Raw genomic sequence first — 16,387 nt, forward strand, 5'->3', positions numbered from 1 at the left:
GATTACCAATCAGAGTCTTACGAAGAGTGAATTAACTTAGATCGAGTGATAATAGTCATTTTACTTGGAAGAGCACTGGGAGAGTCCATGGCTCTAATATAGCAGCACAACTCTCATGATGCACCATGGACCCATAGCCCATTTCTCAAATTTGGTTTTAGCCCTCATTGTCTAGGGCCGTGGTTCTCAGTAGTAGTTTCATGTACTCTACATATCAGTTATTTTGTTCTCTAGGGTTGGGCCCTATCCTCTCATGGAAACAGAAAAGCCCTAGGCAACCAAAACAAAAAACAGGTTTTAAAAATGAAATATGGTTTAGTTAAACCTTTTTCACTGTACAAAGAAGTGTACATTCATCTCAAAGGCTCTTCCCTGGCTCCTCCCCCTCTTTCTGGAACAATTCCCAAGTCACCAGTAACCAAATTCTCTTTTATATTCTACAAACAAAGATGCATTAGAATTCATAATTTTTGTGCACAACCACCCCTCCACCATCACCACCACTGTCTGAAAGAGTAGCCAAACACCTGTTAGTGCGGAACATAGATGGATGAAACTCAAGCTCCACCACCGCACCCCGTCCTCCAACTGAAACCACTTTCCTAGATCACTCAGAGGTGATATTCCAGTCATCCATGGCTCTAGGCAATCCCAAGTCCATTATCATGTCGTCTGTATTCTTCTCTTTAGCCTTGGCCTTGCCACTGTCGTCTTCTCCCCCTGTTGCTGTGGACAAACACTCTTGGAATCTGAAGCAATTGACAAGGTGATCGTTTGTTATTCCAGCTACCTGCATGAATGAATAGATGACAGTTGGACCCACACTTCGGAACCCCCTTCTAACCAGGTCTTTGCTTATCACGTCTGCTTTTGGAGTCTTCACGGGAACCTGACGAGGATACCGAAATTTGCTGACAATTGGCTTGTGGTTCACAAAGCTCCAGATATATTTATCGAATGACCCATACTCGTCTATGATCTGCATAAACAATCTCCTATAAAGTTAGTTTCAGTAACCATACAATATCAGTGGAATTATGCCACCATCAGCCTGTCGTAGTCAAACTTATCCTTTTTATATAATAAACAATGTACAATGCATAAAAGATAAATAATGCCACATAATGCAGTTAAGAATTATTTATTATAAGGATAGCAATTGAAAGAAATCTAATCAAGATTGACCTTTGATATTTGCCGTGCATTCTCAATGATGGCACGCAGCTTTAGCTCCGACAGTAGGGAGCTTGCAGTGCTTTCTGGTGCCATGATCTTCTTCTCGTTCAATTTTGAGACAACAACTGGGTCAAAATCTGCAAATACTTCCCTGTGTACAAACATGAGGCACGAAAGTGAATATGAAGAGAAGGGAAGCAGAAGCAAAGCCCACAACACGGTGAACCCCTCTAGATCTTTTAAGGAAGGTCACTATTTGCCTACTTATCCAAGGAAAGTACTCTACTTATCAGATAGTTGTGATAATGAGGTTGCTCATCACCGAGAGTAGGATCAGTACCTAAATAAGTGTCTTTTGCTGAGAATGATGGGCCATGACAGTTCTGCCAAAGCACCCGATAGGACGAGCAATTCAAACAGTTTCCTGCATGTTGTCAAGAGTATCAGACAACCTAAACCCAGTTACATTCAAGTTCTATCTTCAAATTCGGAAGCCCTTTGGAGGGAAAAAAATTGCAAGGTCGATTATGATCTCATACTTATCATCATGCACCGGAACTCCCCATTCTTCGTCATGGAAAGCAGCATAACATGGTTCTGTCCAGAACAAATGAAAAGCAATTAGCAGATAAAACTTAAGATTTTTTTTTTGTTAAGAGGATATAGCAGCAAGTGAACATGGTTATTTGGTAAAGCTGTGGTTTTTACTTTTAATTAATAAGAATTGGTAGTAAAGTGATCAAAACTATATAAATTTTTTTTGGACAAGACCTGTTTTGTTAGAGGATATAACGCCAGCGATGACCACTGTAGCCTCCCAATTAACCATTGTAGCCTTTAATTATCAGATGACTGATAATTAGCTTCTTCATCAGAAGCTGGAAAGTGGATATCATCATCTTACATGAAACTAAGGCCCAATAAGGAAGCTTATAATTTTTTTCTTCAAAAAGAAATTTCTACCTTTATGGACTTTTTCCATTAGTAGACTGTTTCGGGATTTTCAAAATAGTCAAAGGAAACATTTTGTAGGAATAGTTGTCCAAAGTTTTTTTTTTTTTTTTTTACTCCTGAATCTCAGCAGAAGGCCTCAATTGGAGGTCTTTAGTAGTGAGATATTGAAGGAAGTGCAGGGAATTATAGATTTTGGCTGGGTGGCATTGCCTGCTATAGGGCATTCAAAGTGTATTTTTGCTGTATAGGAGTAAGGTAGGTTGAAGTGGATGATCAACTTATTGGTGCCTTCATAATTCCATACTTTGCACTTTAAAATATGACCATCTCAGTTGGTCTTCACAGAGGCCTATGGTCCAACAGATAGAGTTATAATGGACCAATTAACGTCATCATATTCTCTTTTGAAAAATGGAGAGGAAAGTAGAATTTCTAGAAGCATGAGGGGCTTTTTGAACTAGTGATTGGAGTGAGCTGGTAGGTTTACTGCTGTTGGGCACCCAATTCACATACTCTAGCCAAGAGAACCCTACAATGTGCATGTCAGACAAATTCTCATTTCCAATTCATGGGAGACTCACTTTTTCTACAAAAGCCATGTGGCGCCCCCACCCTTGTCCAGGTAACAATATTGCCTACTTTGGGTCTTCCCTCACGGCTTTAAAACATATTGTTGCAAGGTAAGGGAGTTGCAGTACCTACAGCCCAGAATCTCAAATGTTCCCTGGTCAATGTGGGACTAACTTCATCCCCCTCCCTTACTATTCCACCCCGCAACCATGCACCCAATCAACCATGGGTCCCGCCAGTAGCATACTGGCAAGGGTGTGATGAGCGATGCTTTAGATTCATGAATTGATGATTAAAATAAAGATGAATTGATGATTAAAATAAAGATGTTTAAAATAAGCAACCTAAACCCATTTCATTTTCCAATTCTAAAATCATATTTCTATAAATTGAAAGATGTATGTATAATAACAAGAACAGAGTTATTTCTTGATTTGAGTTCATCCTTCTGAAAGATCCATGGTAATCTTCTCATGGAGTTCTAATTGTTATCCAAATATTACGAGGACACAACATTATGCAGATTTAAACCACCAAAGAGAAAACGATAGATAGAAATAAGTTAGCTATAACTAACAACTCTGAAGTCAGAAAGACAAGAACCTACCAGTATTTGGAGTCACCCAAGAACACCTCCTTTTGTCCTGTAAATTATGACGTGGAGATTCCGATTCACCATCAACAAAAAAATTTACTGTCTTCGGAACCCCTTGCTTCCTCCTCCTCGAGATACTACTTGATCGAGTTATCCTTCCAGTAGAAGCTCGACTGTGCAACGAATCAGACGAAGCATCCGAGGAACAAGACGCATCGAGAGACAAATTACAGTGTAATAGCAATTCCTGCCTCCGTAAAACAGAACGAACACTCAATGAGTGTATCTGAGGCGATGAAGAATCAACAAGAATAGATGAATCCGCCTTCCTCTCCTCAGCCACAACTTCTGGAGTTTTCTCCATCTTTCTCAAAGGCTTCGAATTAGGTTTCTGCTTGTTTCCAGTAGGACCAAGAACTGGTCGCACTTCTGAATCTGCAACGTTCATGGACCTGACTCTAGGAGCTCCAGACATGGAGAGAACACTACGATTTCTTCTTCAAAATCTTAACTTTTCACTCCGAAACCTCCATGATTTTTCAAATTTCGAAACAGAGCCAGATTTGATTCAACCGCAAACGAAAATCCTCCAAAACCTAGAAAACTCATTGACACCAGAAATGTGACAAAACCTAGGGTTGATTCAAACACTAAGAGGCTCGATTATCCATGAATCCATCCAATCCACTTCAAAATACCTCGAAATCCAGAGATTCCATACTGCATTGTTAAAAACGAAGCTCTCTGTACCTCAAAAACATCCATCTTAACTGTCTGTTCAGTCCTCAACATGAAAAAGCTGACATTTCTCTGCAACTAAAATTACCCTAAAAAAATCATAAAAAGAGCTAAAATCTCCGAATTACACATTCATTAAAACCTTCCCACCTAACCTAATCACGAAGAACAAGTTTAAGCCAATAGATCCAGAAGAAAAGATTTACAGATAGATGATCTAGGGGTTTCTCGATCGAGAGAGGGAAAGATGTAGAAAGCGAGGACCGACTCACACTGGAGAACTATATATGGGTTACCGGAAGATATCGGTTGAATGAGGTAAACGACCGGCTATATCCAATCAGACACCAGGTGCTCTCCTCTTGTGACAAACTACTTTACCGAGTCTGACTTTGAAGCGACCTGCCCTCTTCAAATTTTGAAACAACACTCCTATTTACAAGACACGTGTCATTTTGATATTACGCCCCTACATTTACCTCTTTAAAATACCACGTGTAATTATAGGAGAGCGTTTCTTCGAAAGTTTGAAGGGATATGGACGCTTCAAAGTTTTTTTCCAACTTTACCCGTGTCTCGAGAGGAAATGATTCGGATGAGTGTTCAAAACTTCAAATTCTTTGATCTTATTACGTGTCTGATTTTTATTGGTTAATAAAGAATTCTTTTTGAAAGTAAATTCTGTAAGTTTCAGCTCTCTCTCTCTCTTCTTACCATCATTCGTTTTTTAAGAACCGGATTTTGGACTCGGCCGATTCAATGTGACTCGGCTGTTTTAACTAAGAAAATGTTTGGTTTTTCAATTATAAATAAAAATCGGAGTAATTGATGCTAAATATCATAATATCTCATTTAACTTCTCTTAAAAAAAAAAAAAATTATATAGAAAATTTTCCAAACCAATAAAAAACTAGTGGAGTTTTCTTTTATAAAAAATAAAAAATTGTTCACAAAAACAATGTAATCTATTGTTTTTGGAGGCTTAAATTTTAAAAATTAATTTTTATAATTGGATATCCAAAATCAGAATTTAACAATTGAAATGCGTATCTTTTTCGTTAAAAAACCCACACAAGTGTTATTAAAAATCTTTCCTGGGATTGATCAAAAACTCATATTGGGATTAATCTTAGATGATAAATTTAAAATTACACTTCGTAATGACATCATTATCATTACAAAGCGTAATTCCAAAACTTTTGGATTACTAAACGAATTATGCTCTTCCATTCTATCTTCTACTATATGACAAGTGTTTTTATATTATTTCTCATTTTGTCAAATATCGATCTTTAAAGTATTTCTATTCTTCTTTTGAAACCTTCAATTCCCATGATGGACCTACTCTTCTACTTCATAAAATGCCCTTTTTATCCATCGATTGAATTCAGATAGTGAAATATGGGAAGAAAGAGAAAAATTAAAATGGGTTTATTGTTGTTTTGTTGACCTAACTTTTGGTGGGTACTTGCATTGAAATTTATATTTATAATAAAAAAAATGAATAATAATATAATAGAAGTAGGTAGCATCCTAATTAAGAAAAGCATATTTTAAATTTCATAATAATAATGGTTTTTATCTAAAACGAGGACTAGTTATGTGGGGGACCTATATTCTGTCTGTAGAAGAATCTTAGCTGCATCCTTGAAAAATGGAAATCTCTCATGAATTGGTTAAATTAGATAGATTCTCTATCGAGAGAGAGAGTTGAATTCGAAGGCTTCTTAAGATATTAGAACTTAATGTGTTTGTTGAAGATGGTCCATGGTACTCCATCCAATCAAACAAATACTCAAAATTAGATTACCCCATTCTCCAAAAAGTCTCATCCTCGCACTCTTCAACCTCTTCATTAAATATATTTCAATCTATGTAACCTCGCTTTCATTCTCTTACCAAAAATCCCTAAGGTGTGTTTGATTACATATGAAAAATAAGAGGAAAAATCATTTTTCATTGAAATCACATTTTTCATGTGGTTAATTGATTTTTACCATGAAAATTGATTTTCTACCCTATTCCAAAAATCCAACAAAAGAATGGATTTCATTTTTTTTTTATTTTAAATATCCCCATGAAAAATGATTCTCTCTCTCTCTCCCCCTGTCGGTGTCACCACTCCTCCCCTTCCCTCTCACTTTTTCTTCTTATTCTTTCTCCCCACCTCATCCTCCTCCTTCGCCCTCCCCTCTTCACTCTCACCTTTTCTTTCCCCTCTGAATTATTTTTTTCTCTTTGTATTTTCTAAATACAATCAAACAAAGGAATTTGACTTTTCCATCCTGTTCGCTTTCCACTTCAATTTTTATATGAATTTCAAGATCCATGAAAACAAGACTTTTCATACAATCAAACAGACCATTAGATTTTTCTTCCCAAATATCCATGGCTTCAACTTCCCTGAAAATCATGTAAAATTTTAAGGTAGTTTAGACATGCCCCTCCACAGTCAATATAAGAGATACCCTCCCATGTTTTCAAACTGATGACATACCCCCCTTACCTTGTATTTCTAGGAGACTTGACACAAATAACTTAAATGCCCTCATCTTCAACCTTTAACTCATTTTATCCCCCAAACAATCATCATCAATCTTGGGTAGAATTTTTTGCCCTTTCTACAAGCTTAAGATCCTATCTTCTCTAGCCTTCAAATCTCAAGAATAAATAGAAATAGAAAAGTTAATATTTTTGGTAGGAAAAATCAATAATTTCTTCAAGTCATTGAAAAGACAAGATAGAGTAAGTTAAAAATAGGTTATTGGAATATGAGGTTAGATAAGTTAATAATAACTTACACTAGAGGTTAACAGTTTGAAAATTGACAAATTTTATAGGAGAAAAATTAAAGGGCTTTTACTTGAGGTTGCAGATAAGGGCATTTAGTTCATTTTACATGTCTGTCTTTCTGGTACAACCTAAGTCTAGAGGGCATGTCAACAGTTTGAAAACATAAGGCATTTCTAATATTGACCAAAAGAATTTTGCTTAATTAGTAAAGTCTGGGTGATCATACCAGGCCGCCTTCAGGAAAGTTAGGCTAAGAGGTGGTCATTCTAGAAGTAAGAACGAGGACTGAAGTCCTTTTTTTTTTTTTCGAGATCGTGTCCATGGGAATGGCAATTTCAATAAACATCATAAACTATCAGCAAATCATAAAAAATAACTACGTGTCATTGGTGAATATATGGTATCATAATAAATCAATAAAAACCAGTTAGCAGAGAGGATTATAAGCTAAAATTGATGTCTTAACACCATAGTACATGTTGCTTCAACCTGGAATACAAGAAAGAAAATATTCATCACTTCCTTCTCCATGTGATGGCACAAATCATCATACAATGACTCGGAAATGGCATCTGCATGAATAATCAAGTTTTGGGAGATCAAAGCGTGCAAAATTGAGAATGGGTTCATAATTATAATAGACAAATACAGGTTATATTTGAAATGGAGGAAGAATTGAGATGAGGAAATTCAAGCATACCCCAGTAGGCCCCGACCATGCCATGGTCTAGGTGTAACAGTTAAGTTGATTAATGCACCCTGCCTTAGAACCACTAAAGGTATTGCCCGGCCTTGATTTGACTGGGCTTCAGAAGCAAGGCGTGGTAGCAAACTATCACCAGATTCTACATTACCAAATTTCACTATCTGGTCTCCAAGTTGTAACCCGTCTTCTGCTGCTGGAGATGAATCGGCTATCTCGTCCACCATAGCAAAGGGTACACCAACAATCGTGTCCAAATCCATGGCACCGGAAGTATTGAGAAGAATATTGTGTGAAGATGAAGGTGTAACAGCATTAGCAACATGCGAGACTTGATTATTTGATCCCTCACCGAAGGCTTGTCAAGGAAAAAATGCAGCCATTTAGTTAACCTTTTTTTCTAACTATAAAAAGATAGCATTAAAAGATATATTTAAAAAAAAAAGGTACAAGCAACAAGGGAAGACTTTGTACTAGTTAGTTGCATCATTAATTCAGATAAACAATGATGAAATAATCAATTTTTTTAACATACCACAATATCATTGTGCATCTCTGGCAAAACAAAATATTAGGAAAATAACATTTCAGATTCATCGAGTGATTGCAAGAACTGTCATAGAGAGATAGAAAAGCCAAGAATTAGTCATAAATTGTGATCTTGAGCAGAAAGTCACGTAGCTGAAGTGGAGGTCCTGAAGGCAATTGCAAATATAGAGGGGAATATCCTTGTACCATTGGATTCTTCTTAGCATTCTTTAAAAAATGATTAAAGAAGTGACCTTATAGCAGTGATCGAGGCATTTAGCATTTTTTTAAAATGATGGGAGGTTGTTAGAAGTGACCTTATCAAAAGGAAGCATCTCTAGATTATCCATCCAATAGCACCTTCATAACTAAGATTCCTTAGGAAAAGTGTCCATGCGATGAGTGATTTCAGGCACTATTAGCTGGGTAACAATTGCAAAGGTTCCTGCTACTAGGCTTCAGGAAGTAATTCCATCTCAATTGGCATTGGTGAAGGGAAGATGGATTCTTCATGGGATTCTCAGTGCACACTAATTCACTTATTCTAGTGTTAGATTGAGGATTGATCATGGGCAAGTTAGATTTTGAGAAAGAGAATGATAAAGTTAATCTAAACTTCCTTAGTAGATTTTTGCGTGTAATCGGGAATCTATTAACCACTTTTTTCTCCACTGTAATATGATAAAAGAGGTCTGAAACACTTTGTATTTGGCATACATTGTATCATGCCCGGTCATGTTATAAATCTCTGCCTTTTAATTGGTTGAGGTCTTTGTTCTTTTCTCCCTTTCACAGTTTGTTGGGGCATCCAAAGAGACAAAGGAACATCCATAATTTTGAAGGGATAAGGTTGATATTGAGAAGATTATTTTGAGGATTTTAAAGTAATGTTCCGTAGATGGTCCTCAGTTGTAAGAGATTGTAATTTTATGAGGATTATTGTAGGGATTCAAGTCATGGTCCCATCTAGAATCTTTTATCTTGAATCGTAAGGCTTTTTGAGGAACTGCTTATCCAATTAGGTTTTATTTGCAGTAAATCTTCTCTCTCTTCAGTACATTCTTAGTTTGCTTATGTTCATGCGAGCCACCATAAAAGGACCCAAAAAAATTCAAACCATAGTAATGTATGCACATGTGACCTATTGGTTTGCTCCTGGTTCAGTTCAGATGACAAAATACTCTAGTTACTGAAATACGTAGAACCAAAACTAGGATAATTGGTTCTGGTTCCAATCACCAATTAGCACCTGATTTCATAGCCCTAATCAAGGAAAACTCCGTCAGAGCAAGTTCATCTAATAAACCTTGGATTAGAGAATAACGAAACAGTTATCCTTGAATATTATTATTTGTCTACAAAGCTTAGGGAAGATAAGATAATGCAGAAGAAGCTAAACAAAAGTAATTACCATCACCTATAACCCAGTATTAATCTGTTCAGCTTTTCAAAAGTCATAATTTGATCAAAAGAAAGTTATATGACCATGATTATTTACAAGCAATTAAATAATTGAACTGTTAATTATCAATTAACAACACAATTATTTTGAAAAAACAAAAAACAGTACAACACTATTTTTCTATAGGAACAGATTTTTATTGATAGAAAGGGCTGATATGGCTCAATAAGAACAACAATATTTACCATAAGAAAGATACCAAACATATATATTTGGTCTACATTTCATTTCCTTCAGGAACTGTTTACCATATATGCCTACCTGAACTTTTGGGGGTTGAAGATACATTATGAGCAAGCCTAGCCGAATGCAACACTTGTAAATTTTCATTTATTTTCTCTGTGATATCCTTGTAATCATTGCGCAGTTCTGTAATTACAGAAGATATAAATAAACAAAGTTGTCAATATAAAGGTTAGCCGTGAACAAATTACAATTTCCAAGAATAGTGCATAGACGACACTAGGGAAAAAGGATTATACGAGGAATAAATGGATGAACATCATTCAAATCTCAGAGAAATATGCAAATCACTAAAATGTTTCTTAATTTATTGATAGTTGTGAAGGTGCTAACTAGCTAAGTTGGTGAAGAATTTGAGTATTGAACCAGGCTTCACCTGCTAGGTACTAACCTGCTTGCACATAAAAGGGATATTCTCACTATGGGAGCCATATCCCAAAGGGGTGCAATATCAACATATTGGATTAACTAGCTGTCTCCATATCCATGACTTGGATTTCAGGAAATGATGAACTCTTACCTATGTTTCCTGTCTCCATGTCCGTATAATCCCGGTTGATGGAATCATAACCATAAAATTTCCACGATTTACATCTGAGACAATAGTTGTTTAAGCAGTAAAGAAGAAGAGAAACACAAAAGTACATGGGAATAGTGTCCTATGGGTGTAGTATGTGAAAAGGGATAATGAAAGTTGGGTCGGTGTTTAAGAAGTAGGTGAAGTTCAAAGTGGATAAGGGTGACAGGATCAAATTTTGGGAGGATTGGTGGTGTGGTGACTCTTCTCTCCGTTCTCATTCTCCTTGTCTCTACAACCTTTCTTTGAAAAAAAGGATTGTCATGTGCTGCATTCTTGAACTTTGAGGATATCGAACCCGTGTGGGGCCTTGGTTTCAAGAGGAGCTTCAATAATTGGGAGATTCTAGACCTTACGTTTCAGCTTGATCAACCTCATTGGGTAGTCACGAAAGAAGATGGAAGGGAGTGGACTCGTACTACGGGCTCCAACTTCAATGTTAGCTACTTCGCCTCGGGCATGTCCTTAACTATCACTCCTTCAAATTTTCCTTTTAAATTCATAAGGGGTTCGAAGCCCCCCTCAAAAGTCCGTTTTTTTCATTTGGCAAGCTACACTTAATAAAACTCCCTACTATTGATCACCTAATTAAGTGGGGATTCATAACTCCAAATTTTTGTCATCTTTGTAATTTGAATGGGGAGTCAGTATATATATATATATATATATTGATAGATACATATTTTTATTCATTGTCACTAAGCTCACTCTATTTGGTCTCATTTCTTTAGTCTTTCTAAAATCTTTTAGGTGAATCCTATATCGATGTTCTCCTTATTGCAAAATTGGAATTCGTCCTTGTTTTCGGAGAGAAAGAAAATCATTTGGAGGTTTCTTCCTTCGCTATTACTTGGGGAATTTGGTTGGAAAGGAATAGGAAGATATTCAAAGGTGTTCTGGCTTCCTTTCGCTATGTTATTTTGAACATTTTGGGGTTGTGTTACATTTGGAGTAAGTTGTGCCCTGAATTTAAAGGGGTGTTCTTTGAGGATTTTGTACTTAGATGGATTATGTATGTAATTGTTAGGTGCTTTGCTTCGTTGGTCATCTCGACATACAATTGTATTGTCCTTCTTTTATCAATAAAATTTATAATTATCAAAAAAAAAAAAAGTACACAATAAGAGATTAACCTTTAGGAAGCCCACATTGCACCCAAACACGTAGAAACATGGAATATAAATTAAATTTTGGAAGTTTCCAGTGCCATGATTTATACAAGTTTTTTTTTTTTAATTCTTATTTCATAGACTATCCAAAGCGAGGTACCACCATAGAGAAACTATGTAGAAAATATGGAAATTCAGAGATCCAAATTATAAACAATTCTAGGTTTTATACTTCTAGGATGTAGATTCGTGTTTGATCACAACTGATGGAATCAAAATAATATTAGTTAGCTCCAAGGACCTAATAACTAAGAAATCAAGAGAGAAAGTAATAAAATCCCAAGCATAAACTAAACATGGACTGTGGGTAAAACATATATCTTGAAGGTTGCTCGCATGGGCTAGCCCAAAATCCACTTTATAAATTGGATTCTTGAACCTAAAAGTCCCAATTGAGAATAACCCAACTATGTTTGGACCTCAAATAGCTCTGAACAATACTGGGTATGCACCTGCCCAGTAACCCTTTTTGCCCTTCTTTCTTTCATGGCTTCCAAAGTAGATGTGGCTATTGCTCCAATATCAAGGCTTTCCCATCACCTGGCAATTGTTTGTTCATTCTTACTTTATAATTGATTAATGTTTCTTGGATATGCAAAGCTCATTTTTTTTAGAGTCCTTATAAACTGACACACACACAACCAAAAAAAAAACCTCAAACACACTCAACTGAGGTGGCATGAGCATAGAACCATAGATTTCCTCGAGAGACACAAGGAAAAAAAATGGCTCTGTGCACATTCCACCTCAGTTGAGTGTATTTGAGTATCTTTTATTTAGTCAGTTTGTCATTATTCAATTTTTTACTAGTCATACTTTAGTGTAGATGATTGGTGGTCCCAGTTTGGAACTCAGACTCTAGAGTTGATGAAGATTGCAATCCAAGTTCTACGCCTCAAATGCCGTGCTTCTAGTTTGAGTAATGTTGGAGTCTTAATTAGTTTTGAGCAAATAACTTTATATTGTTACTATTTAAATAGAGATTTTGAAATTGAAAACAAACTTTATCTAACAGTTTGTAAAATTGCATTACATACTAGGTGCATACAAAGAGGAGAAACAGTAAAACAAAATATAAATGCTCTTGACTTTGTAATGAATAATATGAAATTAGGGGAGAGAACTATAAGAAGGAAAGCAAAGGCAACTTCAATCCAAATTGACTCATATAATGAGTTGGTAACTAAGAAATACACAAAGAAGAGCTTGTCTTCTTCTAACAAAGAAAAGCATTGTATGCATTAGTGTTTGGAGCAAAGATCTAATCCATGGTTGGAGGACAATAGTATGATTCTCGATGTTATGGCATAAAGATGACCAGGGTCCAAATCGGGGAATGTAAATGGTTACTGAAGTTGGTACTTCTACTACTAGTGCAAGGAAGCTTGGGATAAGAGTAAGAGTGAGGTACTAGAATCCCAAAGTTGAATTATCAAACAATTGATTCTATTTTCTAACAAATAATATTGATAGTTCACTTCACGATTAGACAAAGGTAAAAATATGCAAGAACATTTGGGAGCAGATGATGTCAACTAGGATCTAATTGACCGCTACAGTACTTTAATATCAATGATTACTCCTTAGATTTAATAAGACTTAAGAGTGATTGACAGAATACATTTTGTGTTTCTCAGTTTCCTATTTAGTTATGTAGGACTAGAAGTTGGCATGTGCAAATACATACGTATCAAAAAGGCTTATTTGTAAATAAAAATATAGATTAAAGGATTTATAAAGATTACATGGTAAAAATGATACTTATGTAATTTTGAAAACTAAGCAACCACAATTTTTATTGGATTTTTACCAAAATGACCTTGATTATATTAAATTTAAAAATAAAAGTGGGGGCATTTATAGCCACTCAAATTTTGGTGTCGAACCACTTCTCCTCCGCCTTCTCTCATTATAATAGTAAAGATGTAATGATTTATATGGGAAATTGAAACCTTATAAATTGAACGTCATAGATTATGGGTATGGAACTATGGGCGAGCGGCGTGCACATGTGAATTTAACTTAATGGTTTGAGTGTAGGAGCTTGAAACATCAAAAATTAAATTTTCATAATAAAAAAAATTATATATTTTCTTAATCTCATATTTTTCTCTCTTTTTTCCTTTTTTACAAATTTATCCTATTTATGTTTTGATTGACAATGGCGAGCCTCAAAGGAACAGAATTCATTCAAAGTTATAGAAATATAATGAACGAATTACCAGAGAGACGATATCGATCAGCTCTGACTCCCGAAACGTCAATATCTGACCTAGGAAATCCCTAAATAAATAAACAAAAAAAAGCATAATATAGCAAATAATTACAACAACAACCAAAACAATTAAGATCAAGAAAATATCTTTAAAGGAAAGAAGACTTAATAATGATTTGAAGAGATAAGCTCACCTCTGAATCAACTAAGTTTCCTGAAATTCCAGGGCCGCCAGGTTGACAGAGACGAGCGATGATGGCGTTCATCTCGCCTTCCATGGCGTCCCTTTTGTCCATCATAGATGTAGTTTCTGCTTTCAGATTTGTCGCCACCATTGTTGTAGGGTTCTGAGCGAGCTTTTTTCCTTTCTGTGAAGAAAAACAAACGAGAAAATTGGGGAGAGGCGTGATTGGCAAGATACAACCAAGTGCTGGGGTGACAAAAACTCGTGGTGTCGTGCACATTACCGTATATTATTTCCTCGAGATACGAATAAAATTATATACGGTTATGGGTGCGCCACCAAACCATTTTTGTCACCTCGGTGTCATTCCAGCATTTTCCATATGTAATTTGTAGGGTTTTGTATGAATCCTCTGGGTTGGAACATATTTGTAGAATCCTCCCTGCTTTTATATGTATTCCATATAAGGGAAATTACTAAAATAGGTACGATTTTGCCCAACTAATTGAATTCGGTATGTTTTTTAAATGGGTATTGTTAACGTGTGCCCGTTGTGGTGCATTAAAATGACTATATACCTAAGGATTCGTGATCGCGATACAATGGACCACAATTAATTTATCCGCATATGTTTTTTCTTTTTTTTTTATAAGTCCGTATATGTTTTCTTACCACTAAAGATATCTATATTCGACTATTTATCCAATTTTTTAAAGGGCATTTGTGTCTGACTTGTACCCAAATTTCAAGTGGACTTCCAAGTTGGATGTATATATATATAGGGGGCGGTTCAAGGGCCATATGAGAAAACATATGAGAAAACATATGAAAAAACTTTCGTTTTTCAAAATAAGAGTTAGAAGTTTTGGATTGAGCTGATTTTTTGCAAGGATGGTCACTATGATGAAAAGATCACCCTCACAAAAAATCAGCTCAATCAGAAACTTCTAAATCCATCAAAAGTGATTTATAAATTAGTGATAAAAATTGATAAAAAATCGACGGTCCACATTCTAAATCACTTTTAATGGGGTTAGAAGTTTCAGATTGGGCTGATTTTTTTTTTTTTTTTTTTTTGATGATCTTCCCATCATAGAGATCATCCTCACAAAAAATCAGCTCAATCCAAAATTTCTAACCCATATTTTAAAATTTTATTAAAAACGAAAGTTTTTACATATGTTTTCTCATATGGCCCTTGAACCTAACCCATATATATATATATGGGGGCGGTTCAAGGGCCATATGAGAAAACATATGAAAAAACTTTCATTTTTCAAAATAAGAGTTAGAGGTTTTGGATTGAGCTGATTTTTTGCAAAGATGGTCACTATGATGAAAAGATCATCCTCACAAAAAATCAGCTCAATCAGAAACTTCTAAATCCATCAAAAGTGATTTACAAATTAGTGATAAAAATTGGTAAAAAATCGACGGTTCACATTCTAAATCACTTTTAATGGGGTTAGAAGTTTCAGATTGGGTTGAATTTTTTTTTTTTTTTTTTGATGATCTTCCCATCATAGAGATCATCCTCACAAAAAATCAGCTCAATACAAAATTTCTAACCCATATTTTAAAATTTTATTAAAAACGAAAGTTTTTACATATGTTTTCTCATATGGCCCTTGAACCTGACCCTATATATATATATAGAGAGAGAGAGAGCAGTTCAGAAGCCCTAAAGTTTGCCAAACATTGTGCTAAACATTTTTTAAAACATGGGTTAGAAGTTTTGGAATGAGCAGATTTTTTGTGAGGATGATCTCTATGATGAGGAGATTATCCTCACCAAAAATCTGCCTATTCCAAAACTTCTAACCCCATCAAAAGTGATTTACAATTTTTGGATGGTCCATGATTCTTCAATTTGTAAACTAGGGTTAGAAATTTCAAAATGAACTAATTTTTGGAGAGGATGATCTCTTCACCGTAGAGATCATCCTCACAAAAAATCAGTTCATTCCAAAGCTTCTAACCCATGTTTTGAAAAATGTTTGGCAAACTTTAGGGCCATTGAACCACTCCCACCTATATATATATATATATATATATATATATATATATATATGGGAAATGTTCAGCACCCTAAGTTTTACCACACACTTTAACAACGTTTTTTGTCCTACATGGGTTAGAAGTTTTGGAATGAGCTGATTTTTGGTGAGGATGATCTCTATGATTAGAAGATCATCCTCCCCAAAAATCAGCCCATTCCGAAATGTTTAGCCCCATGTTTACATGTTGAAAAATCGTGGACCGTCCATTTTTTGTAAATCAATTTTGATGGGGTTAAAAGTTTTGGAATGAGCTGATTTTTGGTGAAGATGATCTCCTCACCATAGAGATCATCCTCACCAAAAATCAGCTCATTCCGAAACTTCTAACCCATGTAAGACAAAACGCGTTTGTTAAAGTGTGTGGTAAAACTAAGGGTGGCGAACGGGACCCTATATATATATATAGGGAAATGTTCAGCA

The 16,387-nt window shown here is 35.5% G+C and overlaps 2 protein-coding genes across 2 annotated transcripts; both read right to left on the reverse strand.

Annotated features, from left to right (window-relative positions):
• Positions 1-295: 295 nt before the first annotated feature.
• LOC147397367 (uncharacterized) lies at positions 296-4,324 on the reverse strand. Its single transcript, XM_086452951.1, has 5 exons — positions 3,308-4,324; positions 1,716-1,773; positions 1,517-1,600; positions 1,186-1,327; positions 296-979 (listed from the first exon to the last, which is right to left on the reverse strand). The coding sequence occupies exons 1-5, from the start codon at positions 3,768-3,770 to the stop codon at positions 608-610; spliced, it is 1,119 nt and encodes a 372-aa protein (XP_086309077.1). The 5' UTR covers positions 3,771-4,324; the 3' UTR covers positions 296-607.
• A 2,898-nt stretch (positions 4,325-7,222) lies between these two features.
• LOC147397368 (26S proteasome regulatory subunit) lies at positions 7,223-14,143 on the reverse strand. The gene is made up of 5 exons (XM_086452952.1): positions 13,918-14,143; positions 13,731-13,791; positions 9,781-9,888; positions 7,527-7,887; positions 7,223-7,398 (listed from the first exon to the last, which is right to left on the reverse strand). The coding sequence occupies exons 1-5, from the start codon at positions 14,056-14,058 to the stop codon at positions 7,374-7,376; spliced, it is 696 nt and encodes a 231-aa protein (XP_086309078.1). The 5' UTR covers positions 14,059-14,143; the 3' UTR covers positions 7,223-7,373.
• Positions 14,144-16,387: the final 2,244 nt, after the last annotated feature.

The sequence above is a fragment of the Akebia trifoliata genome, chromosome 8 (assembly GCF_017979445.1).
Source record: "Akebia trifoliata isolate Shusen 1 chromosome 8, ASM1797944v1, whole genome shotgun sequence".
Classification (NCBI taxonomy): domain Eukaryota; kingdom Viridiplantae; phylum Streptophyta; class Magnoliopsida; order Ranunculales; family Lardizabalaceae; genus Akebia; species Akebia trifoliata.

Coding starts and splice junctions, on each gene's coding strand:
- LOC147397367 (XM_086452951.1), bottom strand. CDS start 3,770: ATGTCTGGAGCTCCTAGAGTCAGGTCCATGAACGTTGCAGATTCAGAA. Junction 1,774..3,307: donor TTGGGTGACTCCAAATACTG/GTAGGTTCTTGT, acceptor TGTTCTGGACAG/AACCATGTTATGCTGCTTTC. Junction 980..1,185: donor ATGCACGGCAAATATCAAAG/GTCAATCTTGAT, acceptor TTGTTTATGCAG/ATCATAGACGAGTATGGGTC.
- LOC147397368 (XM_086452952.1), bottom strand. CDS start 14,058: ATGGTGGCGACAAATCTGAAAGCAGAAACTACATCTATGATGGACAAA. Junction 13,792..13,917: donor GAAACTTAGTTGATTCAGAG/GTGAGCTTATCT, acceptor TTATTTATTTAG/GGATTTCCTAGGTCAGATAT. Junction 7,888..9,780: donor TTCAACCCCCAAAAGTTCAG/GTAGGCATATAT, acceptor TTCCTTGACAAG/CCTTCGGTGAGGGATCAAAT.